General features: G+C 44.0%; 2 protein-coding genes across 4 annotated transcripts in view; one reads left to right on the top strand and one right to left on the bottom strand.

Moving 5' to 3' along the window:
• The first annotated feature begins 376 nt into the window (after positions 1-376).
• Positions 377-3,752, top strand: LOC147435307 (abscisic acid receptor PYL2-like). Of its 2 annotated transcripts, none has more exons than XM_086488387.1 (2): positions 377-1,397; positions 1,756-2,496. In XM_086488387.1, the coding sequence occupies exons 1-2, from the start codon at positions 713-715 to the stop codon at positions 1,857-1,859; spliced, it is 789 nt and encodes a 262-aa protein (XP_086344513.1). In that variant the 5' UTR covers positions 377-712; the 3' UTR covers positions 1,860-2,496. The 2 variants fall into 2 exon arrangements, with proteins under 2 accessions (XP_086344513.1, XP_086344514.1); XM_086488388.1 differs by lacking the exon at positions 1,756-2,496 and adding an exon at positions 3,424-3,752 and having other exon boundaries at positions 382-1,397.
• Positions 3,753-5,850: 2,098 nt separating this feature from the next.
• Positions 5,851-23,702, bottom strand: part of LOC147435306 (transcriptional corepressor LEUNIG-like) — a 50,065-nt gene continuing 32,213 nt past the window's right edge. For both annotated transcript variants that reach the window (XM_086488385.1, XM_086488386.1), the window contains exon 19: positions 5,851-6,384. In XM_086488385.1, the coding sequence (XP_086344511.1) occupies positions 6,241-6,384 (144 nt within the window). In that variant the 3' untranslated portion in view covers positions 5,851-6,240. The remainder of the gene's footprint in view (positions 6,385-23,702) is intronic.

The following is a 23,702-nucleotide window of genomic DNA, read 5'->3' as shown; positions in this document are numbered from 1 at the left end:
CCCTCCTAGCCTATATGTGAGTGTCTCCATCTCATATCTCTCTCTCTCTCTCTCTCTCTATCTATTATGGCTTGATAAGTTGATTGTAGTGTACCTCAAGTTGTCCTCAACTTTCCCTCTCTCCCAACCCGTGCTACTATCACCTTTACACGCACTCTCTCACTAGATGTACCGTGCATGTTCACCAGAGAGAGAGAGAGAGAGAGAGAGAGAGAGAGAGAGAGTGCATGTAAAGGTGATAAGTAGCACGGTACATCTAGGGAGGGGGAGGACTCACATAAGGCCATTCTCTCTCTCTCTCTCTCTCTCTCTCTCACGAGTCACAAGGCAATGGCGCCTGGGTAGGCTAGGGAGGGGGAGGACTCAGGAGCATAACCATCCTTGTCAAGAGCATGATTTGCCTTTCCTGTAGTGCAAATAGTGCTTTTTTTTGCCTTCAAGGGCCTGGCCCCATCCCTCTCTTTTCATCGGCCAAGCAGAGCTTTCAGTCTACTCTCTCTCTCTCTCACACACACACAAGGCTCTCTCTCTCGGCCCCTTACGTTTAAAGAGCCTGTAAAGCCATCACCTTTTTCGAAGTTTCCCATCTTGCTTCTCTCTCTCTCTCTCTCTCTCGCGCGCGCGCGCGCTCGTGGGTAGATCTCTCCCTAATTCTTCCAATTTTTGCGGCTTTTCTTCTGATCCTTGCCAAGCACTGAGCAGCAGCTTTCAAATGACCGCCCATCAGCTAAGGAGGTTCCCCAGGGGGCCTGCCTGCCTTCTAGCAAACCCTGATGGCGGCAGCGACGGAGGTGCCAACATTACTCCTGCACTCACCATCGCAGAAGAGCTTCATCAGCTGATGAGCGACGAAGAGCTCATCCACCTGCACGATCTCGTTCGCCGGTACCATACACACGCATCCACCTGCACAGATCAGTGTGCATCAGTCATTGTCCAGCATGTGCACGCTCGTATCGATCATGTGTGGCCCATGGTGCGGCGGTTCGACAACCCTCAAGCATACAAACAGTTCATCAAGAGATGCTCCATGAGTGGGGATGGGAAGGTGGGGAGCACAAGGGAGGTGGAGGTAGTATCGGGCCTCCCCGCTGCATCAAGCACTGAGAGGCTTGAGATCTTGGATGAGGAACAACACATACTGAGTTTCAAGATTGTAGGGGGGCAACACCGGCTGAGGAACTACCATTCAGTCACTACTCTCCATGAGTCCATGCTTGAAGGCAAGCCATCGACCATCGTCATCGAGTCGTATGTTGTCGACATTCCTCACGGGAACACAATCGACGAAACACGGGTCTTCGTCGACACCATTGTCAAGTACAATTTGCACTCGCTAGCACGCAAGGCCCAGCATCATGAGAGGCGTGGGCAAGGCGAAGCAAGGCACAGCAATGGTGAGTAAGGTTGGGTTATCATGCTCTCATGTAATTTTTTTTTCCAACGAGAGCATGTTTGGTGGTTGTGTACCATCATGATAGGTTGTGGGCTTGGGAGAATTTTTGTTTGGTTATAATGGAATTCTTTTCTACTTAAGAGAGGTCTGGCTATGAAAGTGAGGCTCTTCAAAGGGGTGTCTTTTAGAATAGATAGGGGTAGGCTTCTCTGATCACCTATCCAAAACCTTTGTTTATTTGCCAGGGTTTTTTTACATACTAGGCATTTGAAAGTTGCATTGCAATCCTCATGCTGGACAGATGCATCAATGAATACAAGATTGACATTGCTTTTATTATGTCTTCTCAACTTGGATAGAATTTCTAAATGGGAGATTAATCACACTTGAAGGCTATACGAGTACATTTTTAGCGCATCGCAAACTGACGACGCTCACACAGGATCTAAGTATGTCCCATTAAACTTTTTTTGGTTTATGATGGGGGTGGAGCTCATCAGTGTTCATTGGCCCAATGTTCACAAAAGACATTTTATCCAACAAATGAGGTAAGGATACATTGGGGAATTTTTGCCATTTTGCGCGGCAATATTAGAAGAGTTTTTGTTGGTTTTTCCATTGGGATTTGCCATTCCTTGAAGACAAGCTCAAAATCTAGCTCGGATTTTGGAAATTTGAAGTAGTGGAAACAAAACTAATGGTCGATTTTTTCATGATCACAACAACGGCCCCTTCCTCTTGCCCTTGCCTTGTCTCGTCCTACCCTTGCCAACGATGTTTACATCATGGGAAATTTACCATTTGTTGCTTTTGAAGAGCTTGTTAAAAGGGCCTATCGAAGATTGGCTAATGTAAATGGTCTATCAAAGGCAACCTTGCCTAAAGGATTGTTCAGTTAAACGTTTTCTTTTCATGAATTTGTTCATGTTTGTTGGAAAGAATGAGAAAAAGGGATGTGAGGAATGCATGGGAATCCAAGGAAGGGGTTTGAGAGCAGACAGGCCTGCCGGATACAAAAAAACCCCATACAAGAAAGTATCACCTCAAAACTGTAGTCACCATTGTCATGAAAGACTAGTTATATCCATGCTTTGTTCGGATATTGGTTCTTTGTTTTCAGTGTAGAGCCTATTTTTGGGTTACATTGTTGTAGGAATGTCATGTTTTTGAAGATTTACTTTAATTGTCAGATAGAAGCTCTAGTCTCTAGATGTGAATCTTAAAGATGCATGTTCTGAGGATCAATTTTGAAGGGGTTCAATCCAAGATCCTTGAAAAGTGACATTTCTATCTCATTTTTGACTTAATATTGGCATGTTAAGCTATGCCTTAGAGAAGAAGAAAGGTGTACAAATTTTCGATTTCCTTTGTTTCATTTGTAAATGGGTCCCTTCGTTTAAGGGCCTCCAGGCCTCTTGATTTCCTTTTCAACTTTTTGTTTTGAAATGAGAAGTATCTTGTTGGGCAAGAGCAACAATGCACACGAAGGAATGGGGGATTTGCGGTGTCCAAAAACCCCTCCAAACAGCATTGGAGGGCTTTGTCACCATGAGCTTCAAGATTCAAGTAGCTTCAAATGACTTAAAACTAGCGTATGGATGAATTTTGAAAATTTTGATGATACTACGTGCAAAAAAGTTTTGATTGTTATAATATATACATGCTTATGTGCCCTAGCAAACATGAATCCATTTGTTGGCACTCCCTTTTCCCCGAAAGGGGGGGTAAATGTGAGGGAATTTTAGCCCATGTACAATAGAGCACCCTTCCAATTTTTGGAAGGTTTGTGTTATTTTTCTCCTCTTTAATCTATAGTATCCCTTCTTTGTTTCCTTATCTCTCGTGCCCTCTCCTTCTCTCTCTTTCTTTATTCGGAGTGTAAGACAATGCCAATGTTTGTCTCCATATGCCTTGTTTTGTATACACATCAGTAACCTTGTGGAGTTAGAAACACCAAGGGAATTTTGTGACTTAACATTACTCAAAACGAAGTAAATGACAGAAATTGTTTTCATTAATTTGAACAGAGACTACAAAGGAGACGGATGTCTTATAGATTTGCGTTGTTGGAAGCAAATTTCCTTGCACGAAAAGATGGGGTCCTTTCTCTTGTGCATAGACCTCCCATCTATGAAAACAGTGATAGTCACCTCTCAACTATTTGTGAAGGTTTGCCAAACTTCAATTATCATTTATTAAGATGTCTTGAACATCATCTCCTTGCATGCAATCTAAAGCTCCACCTATTTAGCATTGATCATGTAAAAATTCATAGCCTCACTTTCACCTTGTAAGTTTCTACCGTCTGAAGGGAAGAGGATAATGGAGAGCTGTCGTTCAGCTACTTTCTAGTGAATTGCTACCCTCTCAATCATCACCATAGACATGATGGTGTTAATCTTGTGTTTAACTGCCTTTGATTGCCATGCATTTAAAAGAATGGAGGTTAGTGCTCCACAATCCACATTGTCAACGTGTGATGCACATTACTTGTGTCAAGAAAACCACATTGTAATGGCATGAAGATGATAATGGTTGCATGGTGTGACCCATAAGTAGAGTCCATCACATTTTGGATGTCATTCTCAACCCTTAGATAGTTGAATGTCATTGATGCATGGTTAGGGATTGGCCACTCAAGGCTAGCAAGGCAAGCACAAGCATTGACTTCAACCTCCCCCATCCACTACTTGATGAAGAAACATGGTGTGGTGCAGCATAGAAAAGACCTCTCAATAAGATTTGATGCAATGCACCTTGAGTAGACTTACTTTCCAAAGTCGGTGTGGTGCTCCTCAAAGGTTCTTGTTACAGCTTCCAAAGGCTCCCGTTCTTCAAAGGTCGACATAAATTTTATTGCATAATAAGCATAAGAATCTCCACATAAACATAGACGTACACAAAGATGAGTTATTGATAGAAAGCAAGCTAAACCATTACAAGAAAACCTGTGAGGCTTATATTGACATACACAAAGATGAGTTATTGATACACAATGACAATTCTCCCTTAATGGTGTAGAAGGCCTCAATGCTTGATAGAGATCTAGGATCCATGGTGGTGGCTAGATGGTGGTTTCTTGGACAATGATGAAGGATTGTCTGAAGGATTGTCTAAAGGAGAATCTAAGTCACTATTTGATGTTGGGTGTGATGTGCACAAGAGAGTATTTATGGACCTTGAGCTCTGTTGCAAGCAAGGAGAATCTTGGATAAGGAAGGAAGAGAAGCTGAAAGAAGAAAATGATGGGAGGAAAAGAAACTATGTAGAGAGCATGTGGAATGTAGGTGAAGCTTTCCATAGCTGAATTTTGGTGTGGCATCTTAGATCTAAGCTTGGGAGTGGATGGAGAGGGAGTTGAGACTATATGGAGGGCAAAAAGCTACACTTCCATTTAGAGAGAGAAAAATGAGCTTGGTGTATGGAGAGAGAGAGAGAGAGAGAGAGGCAGAGAAAAAAAAAAGGTCGCTTCAGAAGGTCACTCCAAAAACACTTTTGGAGCAAGCTTTTTTTAAAGATTGCGATGGTTGAGAAATCTTTAAAAAAAGTTCACTCCCAAGCTTGCTCGAAAGGCTCGCTCCATACCAACTCTCTATGTTTGTAACATTTGGAGCTTTCTTTTGTTTGAGCTCCTAATTGGCACTCTTTAGCTGTCCCCTTCGAGAAGAAAGATGACTATGGAGATCACATCTCTAAAGGGTGTGGGAAATTCACTCTGGTAGCACACGTCTAATGTGCTCAGGTCACCTATTGTAGGGGTGGAAAGAGCTGGAGGGGTTCAATGGGTGCGAGCTTATTTTGTAAAAGAGGAAAATTTGCACTTGATCCTACAATGAAGGCCTGCTGAGATAGATCTTCATGGATGGCCACAGTATTAGATTGATAGAAACTGCTATGTTTTTCCAAATTTATGAGATAAGAGCATGTGAATTGGCAGGGAACATTGGAGGACAATCTGCAATGATAGGTTAAGGAGTATGATATCATAGAATTGAGATACATATTCCTGTAGCTGGTGCAATGTTGAGCCACATCTTTCCAAGATTTCACCTTTGGGTCATGAATAGTGTGACCCAACGCATCCTCCAGTATCCTTAAACATGAAAACATTGTTCACAGCAATGCAGTGAGAAAAAAAGATGGCCATACCAACGAAGATTCCGTAGACCTAGCATTACGAAAATTGTGAACCAACATCTATCCTTCATTTTAAATATGTCTGCCAAAAGTGCAAGAAACCCAGCAAACAGTATGCAACTAAAGCAAATAAGAAAACCAAAACTAAGTATCGCATGAACACGCCTTGCAATTACCAAGAAAACTCAAATAAACAGAACCTTCGAGAAGTGAAACTACCAGTCTGTTTCTGGCCTTTACAAGAAAAGAAATGGGTAAACATGACCCTCACTTCCATCAATGTGAAACTCGAAGTCTGACTTCAGTGAGAAAACATGGAACGCAGGAATTCAATTCTTTTATTACTTCTAAGTTGCATCGTTGAAAGCTTAAATCACATTTATAAGAGTCTCAACCATCTGCATTTGAAAAGATGTCGCAAGATCTAGAGGATAAGATGTCGTGAGTTTATTTCTCTGATACAACAGATACAGGACTACCAAACTCTTGAATCATGGGATTAGCAAAAACTTTTGAACTGCAGCCACTGAGAAAAAACATATATTAGGTCATTCTTAATACGGGACACACCCGTTTCTATCTGTGCAGCTTTACATTCTTGTTCGCTTAGCATTTACCGTAACTGCAATGGAGCTTTTACAGGGTAATAACCAGCAGGGATAACCCTTGGACCACCCCTGTCAAAGGACACAGAAGAGGAGAGTAAATTACTTCCACAACTTCACGCACTTGTCATGACTAGCTGATGCAACCATGCCAGTGACAAATGATTGGGCAAGAGCTGCTATCAGCCCATCGTGAGCAGCTACTGTCAAGCTCTTGTTTTCTTGCATTGACCACAACTCAAGCGACTGCAAAATATCACAAAAATCAACCTCATTCAAAATACATTGTAGTTCTCTCTCTCTCTCTCTCTCTCTCTCTCTCTCTCTCTCTCTCTCTCTCTCTCTCTCTCTCTCTCTCTCTCTAGCACACACACACACAATGCCATTTCCCTCTTGAATAACAAGAGGGAAATGGCGCACACGCACACACACACCTCTCTCTCTCTCTCTCTCTCTCACACACACACACACACACACAGCCTGATGAGAGGAGAGGCTAGCCAGTCTCAGAGACACATCACAGACTTCTTTAGAGCAGACACTGGACACCAGAGGAGCTACTACCACAGCAGATCTTGTCGCCTCACACCAAAGGCACATTGATCGATCGAGCGACTGAGCTAGGGTGATCCAGACGCCCACAACTGCGGAGGACTACACAACATCGACGGAAGCTACATCAAAGGATTCGGATCACTTTGGCCCGACATGCACGACGCCCGGTCAGACTATTGTCCATGGAGGAGATTGATGAGATCCGCTAACGACCGATGCTGGATTTCTTGTGACTTGTGATTTAGCTATCCCAGCTAGCTGCTCACACCTACCAATTTAGGATCCCATAGTACCTTTATTTTATCATTTTGTCATTTCATTTTGCTACTCTTGACTTTGTATCAGATCCACCACATTGTAATGCTTCGGTCTCATAGGTCATTTTGGCCTTTTGATGACATTAATATAACATTTCATCTCTCTCTCTCTCTCTCTCTCTCTCTCTCTCTCTCTCTCACACACACACACACACACACACGCCATTTCCCTCTTGAATAACAAGAGGAAAATGGCATGCCCTTGTGTCAATGACCATCTCTTTCCAGTTTGGTGTAGCACACAAGCCACAAGTAGCAGCCCCTACTCGCTACACCTTCACGCAGGAGACGGACTCTGTATACATAGATGGGATCTACAGACGCCTGTGCACTAAGGAGCCAGGGCGACCTCTGAAGGACCTTACTACTATACTGACACAACCATTGCAGGCAACAGCAGGCAGAGATGGCGTTCTGGGAGCATACCCCAGAACAGCTGGTATGATGAGGAATGCCGTGAGGCAAGAGCCAGACTTCAGAGGGAGGTGCTTTTGGGGATATCACTCTGGGGATATCACTCACAGGTAGTCAAGGATTAACCAGACGACGAAAAAAGAGGGCATTTTTGGCTCGTCTAGAGCAGAATCTACAGTCAGGACTCACGTGAGTCATGGCGACTCTTTCATGAGCACTCCCCACCCCCTGCCATTACCTCTACAGAGGCCTGGGGCTAGTACGCATCATCTTTGTAAACAGTTCTAGGACAGCTGCCCCTTCCTGACACCCCCCCCCCCCCCCCCCCCCAACATACTTGGACACTCCAAGTCAAGAATATACCGCAACAGCACCAAATAAGCATTTCAAAACAGTTCACAGTTCACAATTTATTCAACACTGGCCCGGCGGAGTTCCGTGCCTAGAGATATTGGCCCCAAAGACTGGCGCCCCTTTCGGTATTTCTTTTTGTATTAATCTGTGTTCAAAGTACAAGAGTGCGGGCAGGCGCTCACACTTAGACTCTGCATCCAGATACTTTGAGTTGTGAGTGGCCAGCCCACTTATTTAAAGATTACATGGGATGCCAAAAGCAGAGCCCCAAAAGTTGAAAATCAAAAGCCCAAAAGCTTTGTGGAAAAAATAAAGCATATTCCACCTTCTCTCTCTCTAGCTCTCTTGAGCCACAGTAAAGCACAACTTTTTAAAGTAAAGCTCTCTCTCTCTCTCTCTCTCTCTCTCTCTCTCTCATTTTCATGGCGTAAATAAAGCAAGGCCAAAAAGCTGCCAAAAAGCAAAAATTGCCGCAGTCTTTTGCTTCCGCAAATTCCGCCGCAAAACGCGGGCTTCCACGTCAGCACTTGTACGGCATTCCTGCCACGTCACGCACATCACCTTTGAAAGGTTTCAAGAGACTCACATGAAATGCATTGTGAATCTTCCAAGTGTCAGGCAGTTTCAGTCGGAAGGAGACATCATTGATCTTTGAGGAGATCTGGAAAGGTCTGTAGTATCTCATACTAAGCTTTGGAAAAAGCCTCTCCTTTCCCTTTTTCTTTCTCAGGCATGCCTTCTCAAAACGTAAGAGCACCCAATAATCCTCCTTCAATTTCAAATCGCAACGATGGCAATCCGCTGCCTTTTTCTATCTTTCCTGAGATTTCTGCAAAGCCTCGCGGACCTTGGCAAAATCCGTGTCTAAGTCGCGCGTATACTCATCAGCTTCAAAAATCTTGTCTTTCGTGCTTAGGAAGGGTGGAACCTTCGCAGCACTTTCAACAATCTCAAATGGCGCCTTCTCAAATAGTGTATCGTGTTATTGTAGGCAAATTCCACCAAATGTAGATACTTTTCCCATTGAGTCTTCTGATCTGAGATATAAGACTTCAATAAATCTAAAACCACTAAATTGGCAATCTCACATTGCCCGTCAGTCTGCAGGTGGAAAGATGACGAGAACTGCAACCGCGTTTCAATGTTCTCCCAAATTGCCTTCCAAAACAAACTCGTAAATCTAGGGTCCCTGTCGGAGACAATCGTCTCAGACATGCCATGTAATCTGAAAATCTGGGCCACAAACAGTCTCTTTAAGTGATCCGGCTTGACTGTTTTCTTCACTGGAATGAAATGAGCCTCCTTGCTAAATCTGTCAATAACAGACCAGATACCATCGTGACCACTCTGTGTTCTCGGGAAATCAAAACTGAAATCCATTGCAATACTTTCCCAGGGGTGGGTGGGTATGGGCAAAGGCTATAACATCGATGCACATTCTAAAATCGATGCACATTCTCCAAGATACGTCTTTCTTCAAAACCAACAACACTGGAGAGGAATACGGTGAAGTACTAGGCTGGACAAGACCCTTTTCCAAGAGGTCTTTCACTTGGTTCATAATCTCTTCATTCTGTGCTCGGCTCACAAGGTAAGGTGGCCGGTTCGGTGGTGTGCTTCCAGGTATCAGATCAATGGTATGATCTTCAGGACGAGCAAGTGGTAACTCGACTGGCAGGCCCTCTAAGAAGCAATCGGCATGAGAGTGGAGAAAATCTTGGCGTTCTTTATCAAGTACAGACATATTTGTCCTATCCTCATCACTCAACTCTTTCAAAAAGATCGAGTAAACAAAAAGATTGGATTTCATTAATTTAGAAATGGCAGAACCGATACAATAGGGACAGACTCGCCCTTAAGTTTTATATCGAGTACAATGCTTCTGTCCTTCTCTGTAGTCAATGTCGCTTTCCTCGCCCGATAGTCGACCACTGCGTTGTTCTTGTGGTACCAGGGAATTCCCAAGAGAAAATCACAACCTTCCAAAGGCATTATGTAAAAGTCCTCATGCCCCAAATATCCCTGACAATGCAACCGAAGTTTGCCAATGACAGCTGTAATGGCTATATCCCTGCCGGGTGCCGCTAGAACAGCCTCCGCAAGTGGTCCCATCCAATCAAGAGTGATCTCGAGCCGCGCCGCCAATTCGTGAAATGGAGTTGGCCTTGGCTCCTCCATCAAAGAAGATTAGGGGCTCTTGGTCTTTCACTTTGCCCCAAGCTCGGTAAAGTTCTATACTCTCGTCCGTAGTGTTGGGATCGATACCCACACAATCTGGAACCAGTCCTGTTTTCATCTTGCCTTTTCTTCCACGTTCCTCAACTGCTCTCGAACTCTCAGGCCTTTCGTCGTCCTTGTCGTTCTGTTCTTTCTGTGCCTTTTTAGGGTACTTCGTGGAGATATGTCCAGTTTCCCCGCATCCAAAGCACTTCCCTTCCCTGATGTAGCGAGCCTGCTCCTGAGGAGTAAGCTTGGGTCGTGCATCTTTCTTTTCTGGGTTGCTCCTCCTCTTTCTACTTTCATTTGTCGAAGTCTGTTCAGCTCTTTGTGTCGTGATCTCATCGGTGGGGTAGGTCAAACTGCATGAGTGAATGGCAAAACCCCATTTCGCATGACTCATTGACTCCTGAATGGAAGCTTACTTTTGTTTCAAGCAGTGATCTCGGATCTCTGTAGGTAGACCCAAGGTAAACTGCTCAATCTGTTCCTTAAACGAGATCTTCTTACATGAAGAGGCGGGTAGAAAAGAGCTCCAGAATCTCTCGCAATAAGCGTCCATTGTATCATTCTTGGTCATCCGAAGATAGTTCCAAGCAGTTCGTATATCACGTTCATACTCTCGAGTCAGCCGAGAAGAAATAAAAAGCCTCTTGAATTTCAACCATTTAACTAGCGCAGTTTTGTTTAATAGAAGCGTGGACCACCTAGTTCGAGCATTCCCCTTAAAGTAAAAGGCAGCTCTCCGAATCTTAAAGTGCTCTGAGTAACACCCTCCCGCGAAAGCGATGTCAAACTATTGTACAAAAGACAAAGCCTTCTAAGCATCTCTATATCCAGAAAACGTGTCAAATTTAATTGAGTGTCCACCTTCCTTAAACTCTCTGACTTTCTTGCTTTTGTCTTCCAGAAAGTCATACTGGTTGGCTTTGTAAAAATTATTCTTCTTTGCATAAAAGTTGTTGTCATCAGAGTCCGGACTGTCTGTAGACGAGTCCTCTGTAGAACTGTCACTCACGGGGCGAGATTTAGGCTTCTTTGTCTTTTTCTTGCCCTTTCCAAAGCGTTGCTTTTTGCTTCGCTTTTTGCCTTTTCGGTCTTCTTCGCTCGAATCAGATGAGCTAGAAGAACAAAAAGAAGAACAACTGGGTACTCCTTCAAATCTAACACGCTTCTTCTGCTTTCTTGCCTTTTCAAATGTCGACTGACGACCCAAATAACCCGGGAAGTCAGTGTCTTTCTTCTGTTGGGTTAAAGGCCTAAATAACCCTTTTTGTACATTTTTATACTTTGTCCAAGTTCATATTGAACTTGGACACATTTTTTAAAGGTCGCTTATAATAAAAGTGGGAAAACCCAAAACTCACTTATTGAGTTTTCCCCAAAAACGTGAGCTCTCTCTCTCTCCCTCTTCGTTCTGCTAGCGCTTCCCTTCTGCAGCACAATGCCTCCGCTTCAAGCCTCAAGGCATGCACATCTTCGGGTGCTCTATCACTTGCACACACCGCCGCGCGCTCATCAACTGGTATCAGAGCAAGATTAGGGTTTCAGAAGCTTTGCGCAGGAGGCTGGATAGCAAGCGTAAGGCTTCTCTCGCGTCAAATTTCCGCTTTCATAGCGAAGCCCCTTGCTTCCAGTGTCACGTAGGGTGATTAGGGTTCCCAAAACAGCCTAAAACAGACTGAAATTAGGTCAAAACAGGTAAAAACCAGAAAATTACATGTCAAAACAGCAAAACGCAAGTGTTCTAAATCGATTCCCGTGAATGCCCCTTGCTTTTCCCACTCAAAACAGGTCCATTTGATCCCAATTGAAGCGCCAAAACAGTAAATTTGCAGAAAATTCAGAATTGGACTATTTTTATGTACACAAATTGAGGTTTATGTACGCCTCTTGTGGGTTTATGCAAGTACGCATTGGGGATACTTGTTAATTGCTGAAATTTTCAGCACATTGTATGCAACATGCGGTACATTGTGATCACTAGAAATTTTCAGATTTTGTGTAAACACTTTCTGCTGCATTTTTATCCGTGCAAATGGCCTCTACTTCCTCGTCATCTGATGCCAAGAGCACGATTTGACAGTACAGGTTTCGACCTATGGCAGGACAGGATGCAGGGGATTTTGTTCTTCAAGGATTGTGAGAACGCCCTTTTGGCTGTAAAGCCTGAGGATATGCCGGATGAGGATTGGGCCAAGCTCAACAAGAGGGCAAAGGCCTAAGGATTGTGAGGACGCCCTTTTAGCTGTAAAGCCTGAGGATATGCCGGATGAGGATTGGGCCAAGCTCAACAAGAGGGCAAAGGCCTATATCAAAATGGCTGTGACCGATGACATTCTAGTGGACATAAAGGGCTTGGACAGTGCACATGCAATTTGACATAAGTTGAAGGCCACTTATGAGAATGCCACCCCTGTGAATCAGATGCATTTGATGCACAAACTGGTGAACATGATGCTTGACGAAGCCAAGTCGGCTTCTGAGCACTTAAGTGCTTTCACCAGTATTATGAGTCAGCTACAGGATACTGGGCCTCAACCTTTTGATGACAAGTTGAAAGCCATATTTTTGTTGATGACTTTGCCAGACTCTTGGGAAACACTTGTGGTTTCTTTGAGTAATAGCCCCAACCTCACATATGATGGAGTGCGAGGCTCCATCTTAAATGAGGAAATTAGACGCAAGTCTAGTGGTGGGGAAGGTGGCAGTTCTGCTTACAATGCGAGAGGCAGAAGTCATAAGCAAAATACAGGTACCAAGACTCAAAACAGGAGCAAAAGCAAGTCTAGGGATAAGGATGTGACTTGTTACCAGTGTGGCAAAAAAGGCCATAAGAAGCCAGATTGCAGGTATTTCAAGAAAGAGCAGGAAAGAAAGAAGGAATCACAGGAGAAGAAGAAGACAGAGGATAAGAAAGGGGAAAAATCAGCAGGTACCTCCTCCAAGGATTCGGAGACTGTCAGTGTATCCTCTAGTGTGGTTATCACAGAGTTATCCGACACTGAGGAGATCTTGGTTGCAATAACCACAGAGTTATCCGACAGTGAGGAGATCTTGGTTGCAGCTTCATGCCCCTCAGATTTTGTTGTAGCAAATGCAAAAGACATGCTTATCTCACGTAGAGATGTCATTGATGCATTGCTAAGTGCAAATGATGGCCTTACACAGTCTTGGATAGTAGACTCGGGTGCCTCGTTTCATGTGACTCCATTTGTGGAGTGTTTTGCTTCTTATCATGCAGGCAAGTATGGAAAGGTTTACCTTGGGGATAATCATGCTTGTGACATTGAAGGAATGGGCATTGTGTGCTTGGCATTAAACAATGGCCAAGAGTTTATGCTTAAAGATGTAAGGTATGTACGAGGCATCAAGAAGAGTCTATTGTCTGTTGGCCAGATGGATGCACTGGGTTATACAACCATTTTTGTTGGGGGTTCATGGAAGTTGCTTAAGGTATCAATGCTCATTGTCAAGGGATGCAAGAGTGGTACATTGTACTATTTACATGGCAAAGCTTTGCCTAGCAAGTTTCTTGCAGTGACCGAAGTTGCTTCTCATTTGGAGTTGTGGCACAAAAGACTTGGCCATATGAGCCAGAAGGGACTTGATGTGCTCTCCTCTTTGAAGAGGGTTGATGTAAAGGGCACCAAGTTAGATTTTTTAATGATTGTTTGTATGGTAAACAAAAGAAGTCTTCTTATTATTGTGGTGTCTCGCGCAAAGCTAATGCTCTTGATTTAATTCACTCCGATGTATGTTCAATGCCTGTTAAGTCTTTTGGTGGTGCATTATACTTTGTTACATTCATTGATGATTGCACTAGGAAAGGCTGGGCATATTTGTTAAAGAATAAGAGTGAGACATTTAATGCATTTAAGAGGTTTTATGCTTTTGTGAGCACGCAAAAGGGTAGTAAGCTTAAATGCCTGAGATCTCACAATGGGGAGGAGTACACGTCTGCTGAATTTCAGCGTTATTACGAAGAATATGGGATTAAAAGGGAGTTGACAGCCCCTTATAATCCATCTTCTAATGGTGTGGCTGAGAGGTATAACCGTACTTTATGTAAGAGAGTGCGTTGCATGTTGTCCACGGCTAATCTCCCTCATGGGTTTTGGGGAGAGGCTTTGAAAACGTATGCAATCGCTCTCCTAACAGTACGCTGAAAAATGACATTCCAAAGGAGGTTTGGTCTGGCAAACCTGCCTCTTATGATCATTTGAGAGTGTTTGGCTGCGAGGCTTTTGTCCATGTTCGTAATGACTTGAGGACAAAGCTAGATGCAAAGTCCATCCAAGGACTCTTCCTAGATTATGGGGAAGAGGGTGAAATGGGCTACAGGATATGGTTGCCTCAGTTTAAGCGGGTAGTACGCAGCCGAGATGTAGTGTTCAATGAGGCTAAATTGCTGAAAAATGCTACATCTTGTGAAATTGACAAGAAATCGGTCAAATTTCAGCCTCTCTTGCCACCTATTGATGTTGAAAAATAGCCTCAGGATGCATTACCGCAAGCTGAAATAGATAATCAGCCGGTTAACCTTGAGCCAGAAGAGGTAGGACATGATTTAGATGCTCCAAATGAGGATGGACAGCCACCTGTCATGGCTGAAAATGATTTTCAGTAGCATAAGCATGTTGAAAATGAGTTGCCTCCTGATGTAGAACCTGTGCCTGAGAATGTAGATCATTGGGTACGCAGGTCTACTCGTGTCAGAAGGTTGATACAGCGCTTTGACCCCTCTTTGCATCATGTTATGTTGACAGATGAGGGAGAGTCTCTTACATATAAAGAGGCAAAATCATGTGAGTTAAGCAGTAAGTGGGAGCTTGCGATGCAAGATGAAATCAAATCTTTGCATGCAAACAATACTTGGGATCTTGTGCCATTGCCTAAAGGAAGAAAGGCTCTTCCTAACAAATGGGTTTACAAGGTCAAATGTGTTGATGGAAAGCCCAAGTATAAAGCAAGGTTAGTTGCCAAAGGGTATGCACAGAAAGAGGGGATTGACTTTCAAGAGATCTTTTCTCCTGTTGTAAAGCTTACGACATTGGTCCTTTTTGCTCTCATTGCAGTGCTTGACTTAGAATTGAATCAAATGGATGTAAAAACAGCTTTTCTTCATGGTGACATTGATGAAGATATCTACATGAAGCAAACTGAGCGTTTTGTAGTTCCTGATAGAAAGGAACTTGTATGCAAACTAAGAAGGGCACTGTATGGTTTGAAGCAGTCATCACGTCAGTGGTACAAAAAGTTTGATACTTTTATGCTGTCTCAAGGCTTTAAACGCAGCCATTCAGACCATTGTTTGTATACAAAGAACGATAATGATGGAAGTCCTGTAATCCTTGTGCTATATGTAGATGATATGTTGATTGCTGGGAAGCATAAGTCTACCATTGATGCTCTTAGACGTCAGTTGAATTCAGCTTTTGCAATGAAGGATTTAGGTGATGCTGAGCACATCTTGGGCATGAGAATCAAGAGAGATAGAAAGCTGAAATTGCTCTTCTTATCTCAAGAAAAGTACATTGCTAAAGTACTTGACAGGTTTAACATGGATGAAGCTAAGTCACTTGGAGTACCTTTACCTCCACACACAAAACTTAGCAAAGCTGATTGCCCAAAGGATGACGTGGCAATGAATATTATGAAGGGAATCCCTTATGCATCAGCTTGTGGTTCTCTTATGTATGCTATGGTTGCCACTCGTCCTGACATTGCCCATACGGTGGGAGTTGTTAGTAGATACATGTCCAATCCCGGCAAAGCACATTGGGAAGCTGTGAAATGCATTATGAGATACTTGTCAGGTACACAATCTAGGTGTATATGCTATGGCAAACGTGACCTGAAGTTGCAGGGCTATTGTGATGCAGATATGGCAGGTGACTTGGATACCAGGAAGTCCACTAGTGGCTATGTGTTTGCTATTGCTGGTGCTGTCTCTTGGTGTTCACGACTGCAGAAAATTGTGGCATTGAGTACTACTGAGGCTGAATATATTTCAGTCACTAAGGCTTCTAAAGAGGCCATATGGTTGGGCAGACTTGTCAAAGAGCTTGGTATGCCTGCTAGTACTCTTGTCTTGGGATGTGATAGCCAAAGTGTTGTCTATTTGGCCAAAAATGCCATGTTTCATGCATGGACAAAGCACATTGATGTGCAATACCACTTCATACGACAGGTATTGGAGGATAGTCTAGTCACCTTGACTAAGATTCACACACAGGATAACCCTACACATGTTCTCACCAAGAGTCTTGCTAAGGCTAAACATGAGCATTGCATACAGCTGGTGGGAGTTGGTTAACTTAAAGGCGTCATTTATGCCTTTAAGTGGGAGGTTGTTGGGTTAAAGGCCTAAATAACCCCTTTTTGTACATTTTTATACTTTGTCCAGGTTCCACATTTTTTAAAGGTCACTTATAATAAAAGTGGAAAAACCCAAAATTCACTTATTGAGTTTTCCCCAAAAACGTGAGCTCTCTCTCTCTCTCTCCCTCTTCGTTCTGCTGGCGCTTCCCTTCTGCAGCACAGTGCCTCCGCTTCAAGCCTCAAGGCCTGCACATCTTCGCGTGCTCTATCACTTACACACACCGCCGCGCGCTCATCATCTTCTGCTTCTTGCCGTGCTTTTTAGCTTTGTTTTGCACGTCAAAAAGCTGAGAAATTCGTGCATCAACCACCTCTTCTAATTCCTTCTCTATATACTTCTTGGGAGTAGGAGGTTTCTTGAGAGCGGGTTTTGGGGGTGGTTTTGTGGTATTCTGCCACTACGCGTGCACCTCCTCCGACGAAGTCTTGGTCATATATTTTGCCATTTTCGGATCCTTGGCAAAATTAAGCATCATCTTTGTTGCGTCGTCGATCAATCGTTGACACTCCATCTCTTGACGCTCCGCCTGAGTAGGCCGAGGCGGGCCATACTCCTTGCCAGAATCTTCGTTGTGATCCCTTCCCGCATCTCCGGATGCAGAGGGAGTCGACCGATCTTTGCCTGAAGCCATAGGTGCCACGGAAAAAAGAAAAATAGGGATCGGATTTCTCGTAGAAGAGAAATCGGCCGTGCTCTGATACTATTGTAACAGACTTGGACACTCCAAGTCAAGAATCTACCACGACAGCACCAAATAACCACTTCAAAACGGTTCACAGTTCACAATTTATTCGACACTGGTCCAGCGGAGTTCCGTGCCTAGAGATATTGGCCCCAAAGACTGGCGCCCCTTTCGATATTTCTTTTTGTATTAATCTGGGTTCAAAGTACACGAGTGCGGGCAGGCGCTCACACTCAGACTCTACGTGCAGATGCTCTGAGTTGTGAGTGGCCAGCCCACTTATTTAAAGATTACACGGGATGCCAAAAGCAGAGCCCCAAAAGTTGAAAATCAAAAGCCCAAAAGCTCTGTTGAAAAATAAAGCATATTCCATCTTCTCTCTCTCTGGCTCTCTCTTGAGCACAGTAAAGCACAACTTTTTAAAGTAAAGCTCTCTCTCTCTTTCTCATTTTCATGGAGTAAATAAAGCAAGGCCAAAAAGCTGCTAAAAAGCAAAAATTGTCGCAACCTTTTGCTTCCGCAAAATGCGGGCTGCCACGTCAACACTTGTACGGAATTCCTGCCACATCAGCATGTAATGTAATTTTCAGGAATTCAAGCAACGTCAGCCTGCCATTTTTCGGGAGTAGGCAGTAGCAGAGAGTTGTGTGTTGTGGGCACGCCACATCAAAGTTTGTGACACCCCCCCCCCCCCCCCCGATCCATGCCCACACACATTTGCTTTTTTCACCACTAAGATGGTGAAGAAGGCCATTGATAGGATGAGGAATGGGAGAGCATATGATCATGATGGCTTAATGGCTGAGCATTTTATACATGCTAGAGATCTGCTCGTAGAGCTTCTAGCAATTATGTTCAACCGTGCCATGTGTGAGGGCTTGTCTGATACTTGGAGCTTATCTACTATTGTACCTATCTTCAAGTCAGGAGACTGTATGGAGCTTGGGAATTATCGCACTATAATGATTGATCACACATTGGCACGGTTGTACGCATCCATTCTTGAATAGCAGTTGAGTAGATGGGCACAGAGGGAGGGTATACGCGCAGTCGGCCAAGCATGGTTTAGGAGAGGTTTTTCTACTCTTGCCCACATCCTGACACTCAAAAGCCATTATTGAGGAGGGCAGTATCACATGGGAGACGGATCTATTGTAGCTTTGTGGACTTCCGGAAAACATTTGACACAGTACCCAGAGCTAGAATGATGCACAGACTACAAGAGATGGGAGTACCCACAGAGCTGATTTGGGGGATCATGGCATTATACAAGTCAGTAGCGGGGTATGTACGCACTTTAGCGGGGCTATCTACATTAGTTCGCTCCACTATTGGAGTGAAACACGGTTGCCCACTCTCTCCTACTCTATTTGGTATGTATGTGGATAAGGTTTCTGACTATATTGAGAGAGATGGTGATAGAGGTGCACACTTGGCAAGGACATGGATTCTACTATTGTTATATGCTGATGATATTGTATTGATCTCCGACTCTCCGGAGGGGATGTAACATCACTTGGATGCTTTGCATAGATTTGCCCATGAAAGTGGTTTGTGTCACAAACTGTTGACGTGTCAAGCCACTGAAGACCTAAGCCAACTTGCGCATCCCGACCGAGCGGCCTAACCCTAAGTGAAGAAGCAAAAAGCAACAGATTGTGCAGATGCCCGTAGTTCGCCGCTGACATGCTGACAAGGTAGCTGTACAGAATTCCGCGTTTTCTGAACACTGTTGACGTGGCAGAACTGTACGAATTTCCATGATTTACCCTGGCTGATTTTCAGAGCCAGCTTTTGGGCCAGTTGCTTTTGAGTTTAAAGCTTTTCATTGTAACTGCTTTTCAAGGCAAGGGCCTTTAAATATGAGGCTAGGTCTCATTCTTTGACATGCTTTCTGGAGAAGGTGCAGAGTCTGGAGTACCGGCTTGTACTGAGTTGATGCAATGTAAAGAAATACCGAAAGGGGTGCCAAGGTTTGGGGCCAATACTCTCTACGGTGGAATTCCGCCACTCCGTGTCGCGTGTGCTCTCTCTCTTTCAGTTCAGATGTTATTGAAGTGCTAAAAGTTTGTTCAGTCTGTTCTTTTCTATTGACACGTGGTCCCCATCTTGTGACAGTTGTATCAGAGCATCAGGCGTGTGCTTTTCTGAAAGCATACCGGTCCTACAAAAGAGCAGACTGTTGTATCAGAGCATCAAGCGTGTGCTTTTCTAAAAGCATACCGGTCCTACAAAAGAGCAGACAGAGCAAACAAGAGACTATTGGAATTTTATTTGAAGTATCTTCGGGTCCCAAAGCAGACAGAGCAAACCAAAGACTATTGGAATTTTATTTTAAGTATCTTCGGGTCCCGACCCCGGACTTATTAGCGACTCCCACCCTTACTTCATCGCACATCGGGCGCGTTCCCGTCTTCACCGCTCGTGTCTTACAGGGCATAAGCCATAAAGATCACTTGCAAGAGAAGGATCCATCGAGTCACTGTTTTTCTCAAAAGAAATGCCATACAAAGTTTGATGTCTATAGCTACCAAGCCGCAAACCCCAAGGACTTGGCAAGCTTTCAAGAAAATTTTTGCCCGAAGCTATATGGTTTATGGCAGCTTCTGGCAGAGAGGGGTATCCTGAAACGCTTGCCATGGAAACCCTAGCAGAATACGACTTGAAATTTTTGGAAATCTCTCACCAAGTATCTCTCTCAAGCTCATAACCTTGGAGGTCCAATGTGATTCCTATGTCTTAGAACTACCATCGCCGCCAGAGGAAGACTGTCTGTCCAAGAGCTGATAGACCATACTGTGGTCGGCTACGATCTTATGGAAGATACCTAACCCTAGTTTTTGGTGCAAGTTTCAGGATGGAAAGTTAGTCGACTTTTCGAGCTCGACCGATGTCGAGATTGCTTTTTAAGTTTGAGTTTGTGTTTGAGAACTTGTTTGGTGATCCTGTTTGGACTTTGTTTGAAATGGATGGTGTCTGTTTTGAACCTGTCTTGGTGCCGATTTGAATTGTTTGATTCTTGTTTTAATACTGGTTTCATTCATAGGTGATTTTACTCCCGGGTGGAGAAGCGAGAAATATTGTTTTGGTATTGTTTGAACCTCGAAACGACGCATGCCAATGTCTTGGGAGCGTTCCGTTGTATGCTTAAAAACCTCGGAACGAGGTAGGCCGATGTCTAGGGAGCGTTCAGTTGTATGCTAGAAAACCTCCGAACGACGCAGGCCAATGCCTAAGGAGCGTTTGGTTGTATGCTTGAACCTCCAGGCGACGCAGACTGCGGTCTAGGGAGCGTTTGGTTGTACAGTCTTCTGAGCTCATGGCCCGGACCTTTTTAGGTTATTTGCAGGGGGGGGTGACGAGGTAGTCATTGCGTAGCTTCATACTGCAGACCATTTGTCTCGGGGGAGTGCTCAGCAGCGCTATTTATTGTGTCTTGTAACATGCATATGTGAGCATTTGTGTTTCATTGTGATGTGCCAACTACTGAATATTCCTAATTGGATGAGATTGCCTGGGTATGTAATTTTAGTGCATCAAGAGACCCGTGGAAGATCAGTGTGGTCTGGGTGTGATGGCTAATTTTACTACGCCGGGATATCAAGAGTTCCGACCTTGACGAAAGGAGAAGCAAACTCCTTGATCAAAAGAGCCTATAGGAGAAGCCAACTCCTTAATAAAAAAAATGAGCAAATTGATTGTCCCTCAGATTATCCCTCAGAATGACCCTCAGAAATTTTTGAGCTAACTTGAGTTATTTTGGAGATATGCTGTAATCGCGGACGATTACTTTCTTTCAAGAAGAGGGAATGCCACAAACTGCAGAAGTGTCAAGCTACGAAAGACCTAAGCCAACTTGCAAATCCCGACGGAGGGGCTTAAACCCTAAGTGAAGAAGCAAAAAGCAGCAGACTGTACGAACGCCTGCAGTTCACGCTGACATGCTGATGTGGCAACTGTACAAAATTCCGCGTTTTTCGTTGACTGCTAACTTGGCAAAACTGTATGGATTTCCGTGATTTAAGCTGGCTGATTTTCAGTGCCAGCTTTTGGGCCAGTTGCTTTTGAATTTGAAGCTTTTCACTGTAACTGCTTTTCAGACCAAGGGCCTTTAAATATGAGGCTAGGGCTCATTCTTTGACATGCTTCCTGGAGAAGGTGTAGAGTCTAGAGTACCAGCTTGTACTGAGTTAATACAATATAAAGAAATACTGAAAGGAGCGCCAAGGTTTGGGGCCAATACTCTCTGGGGTGGAATTCCACTACTCCGTGTTGCATGTGCTCTCTCTCTTTCAGTTCAGTTGTTATTAAAGTGCTAAAAGTCTGTTCAGTCTGTTCTTTTCTATTGGCACGTGGTCCCCGTCTTGTGACAGCTTGTCTGTCAACCTTGGTAAAACCAAGGTTATGGTGTTTAATACCACCCCACAGTGGATCACAAGGTCAACACCCGTATTCACATACGGCCAAGAGACAGTAGAGTATACAGATTCTTACACTTACCTGCCATCTTGCTACCCAACTCCTGTGTCGGTTGTATCCATATACTCCTGGTATCTAGCTGTAAGGTGCAGCTTGCCCTACCCAGTTCCCAACAAAAGTCACTTAAAAATAATAAGTGAAAAAATGGCTAAAATAGGGAAAATAGGTTCTGTGCACTCGAAAATGCTCCTCATGGATTCTGATGGTAATGCTGATGATCATGCTGTGTGCAACCAGAGGATATGCATCTACTCAGTGTCTGGACATGCAAGGTCTGCGAACAGACTCACAAAAGTGCCAGAACACTTCCTAAGCTAGGCTAACTAACTGAACTGAACTGAACCCATGTCATGAAGTAGCTTGTCAACATGCACATAGGAATAGATGTGCACGTGACATCCCCTCCTTTTCGAAGTAAGGTACTGGGACCGAACTGTATGGCGTCAAGGGAGATCGTCAACAGCGTCTGGAATCCTGGAAAGGACTCTTCGCCGGCCCACTGAGATGCGTGGGTCATGCAATACTTGAACTTCATAAAGGTCTGCAACGCTTGCTTCTTTGGGCCGCGCCGAAAGCGACACAAAGTTATATGTGGCTCCTTCAATGCTTCAACTTTGTCGATAGTCATGCGTCTACCTTCTTCAAGAATCTCCGAGGATGAAAATTCCTGAAATCGCTTCCAACACAAAAACATGAACATACCCATTCCATGTAAAGTGACTGGAAAAATTCTAGTCTTCTTTAAAGACTGTGCAAGCATTGTAGATGAACATAGAGACGGAGTGCCAAACCGTTCATCAAACACACGCAAACAAGGGAATGAAACTCATCTTTTTGATCTAAATCTATCAACGGTGGCAAAACACAATGGAAATGCCGATGCTTGATGCTCAATCCTTCTTGTGTTCTTTCGGATACTGTGTCATGCCAAGGAAGAGACATGGAATGTGAATTCCTTGAAAGCAAACATTTCATCTTTCCATGAGTAATCCGCATACATCCATGCTCATTCATGAGTGAATCGTATTCAGCGTACAATATGTCATGCCTATGAAAAGGGATCACATAAGAACGGTAACTAAACTACAAGAAAGCATCATGAATGAAACACTCGAACAATGCGTGCTGACTAATCATTCAAACACATGATACTTCCTGTGGGGGTTCTTTAGATCTCGACTCGAGAGCCAAGATCGGTTCTTCGTGATCTATCGAATTTGCAATGAGGTTAGCTTCATTAGACAAAGTATCAACTAAACCATTATCCTTGTGAACAATCACGTCATTATCATGCAAATCATCATGCTCGTGAATAATCACATCTTGATCATGCAAATCATCATGCTTATCATTATCATGCAAATCATGTGCGTCGTGCTTTGGAGAAGACAAGACTGAGAGTCTCCTTCTCCTGAATCTCTTTAAGCTACGCCTGTATATTAGAAAAAAATAGGACCAATGTGGCTTTCCTTTCATTGTGCTCACGCTCTTCTTTCTTTGTGTTCACGTGCTATGGCTACCATGCTTTCTTCGTGTTCGCGGGCTATTTCTGCTTTTCTTTCTGCTCTTCTTGCTTCGCGTTCTAGCTTTCTGTCCATCATCATCTTGTCGAAAGCCTCCATAGGAGTTAGTGCAATCCTTGGCGTAGATGGGGAAGGGGAAGGGTCGGAAAAACCTCCTGGTGGGGAAAATTCTTCTTCGCCACTGCCATGCTCATCACCTCCATGCGAAGTATCCATTCCGCTTCGGGTGATGACCATCCACTGAAGTCTTGGGTTCTTAAGTTCACGAGGAACTTGGGTTCTTGTGAGTCTTGTGTTCTTGTGGTTCTTGAGGGTCTTGAGTCTTGAGGTTCTTGCGGTTCTTGAGTCTTGAGGTTCTTCTTTAGCTTGCAATCTGTGTTAGAGAAGGATCTTCTCTTTACCCGAGCTCTTCTCTTTCCCGCAGGCGCACCCCTTGGCGGCCTTGCGCTCACACCGAGGTTGCTTTTTCCCACCTCACGTCGATTGGCCAGCTGCTAAGTGCACGGTCCGCTCTCAATGAGTGAAAAGAGAAACAAGGGGAGGCTGGACAAGCCCTTCTTTCTTGGGTTTCCTGTCACTCTTCAAAAACACGATTAGAAATCGACACACCCAAGTAGACTTGGGTTACGTGCGACCTC

Source organism: Adiantum capillus-veneris, chromosome 18, assembly GCF_014529385.1.
Source record: "Adiantum capillus-veneris isolate H3 chromosome 18, ASM1452938v2, whole genome shotgun sequence".
In the NCBI taxonomy this organism is placed as follows: domain Eukaryota; kingdom Viridiplantae; phylum Streptophyta; class Polypodiopsida; order Polypodiales; family Pteridaceae; genus Adiantum; species Adiantum capillus-veneris.
Note: the sequence above shows the minus strand (reverse complement) of the source record. Positions and strands in the feature narration are given on the sequence as shown.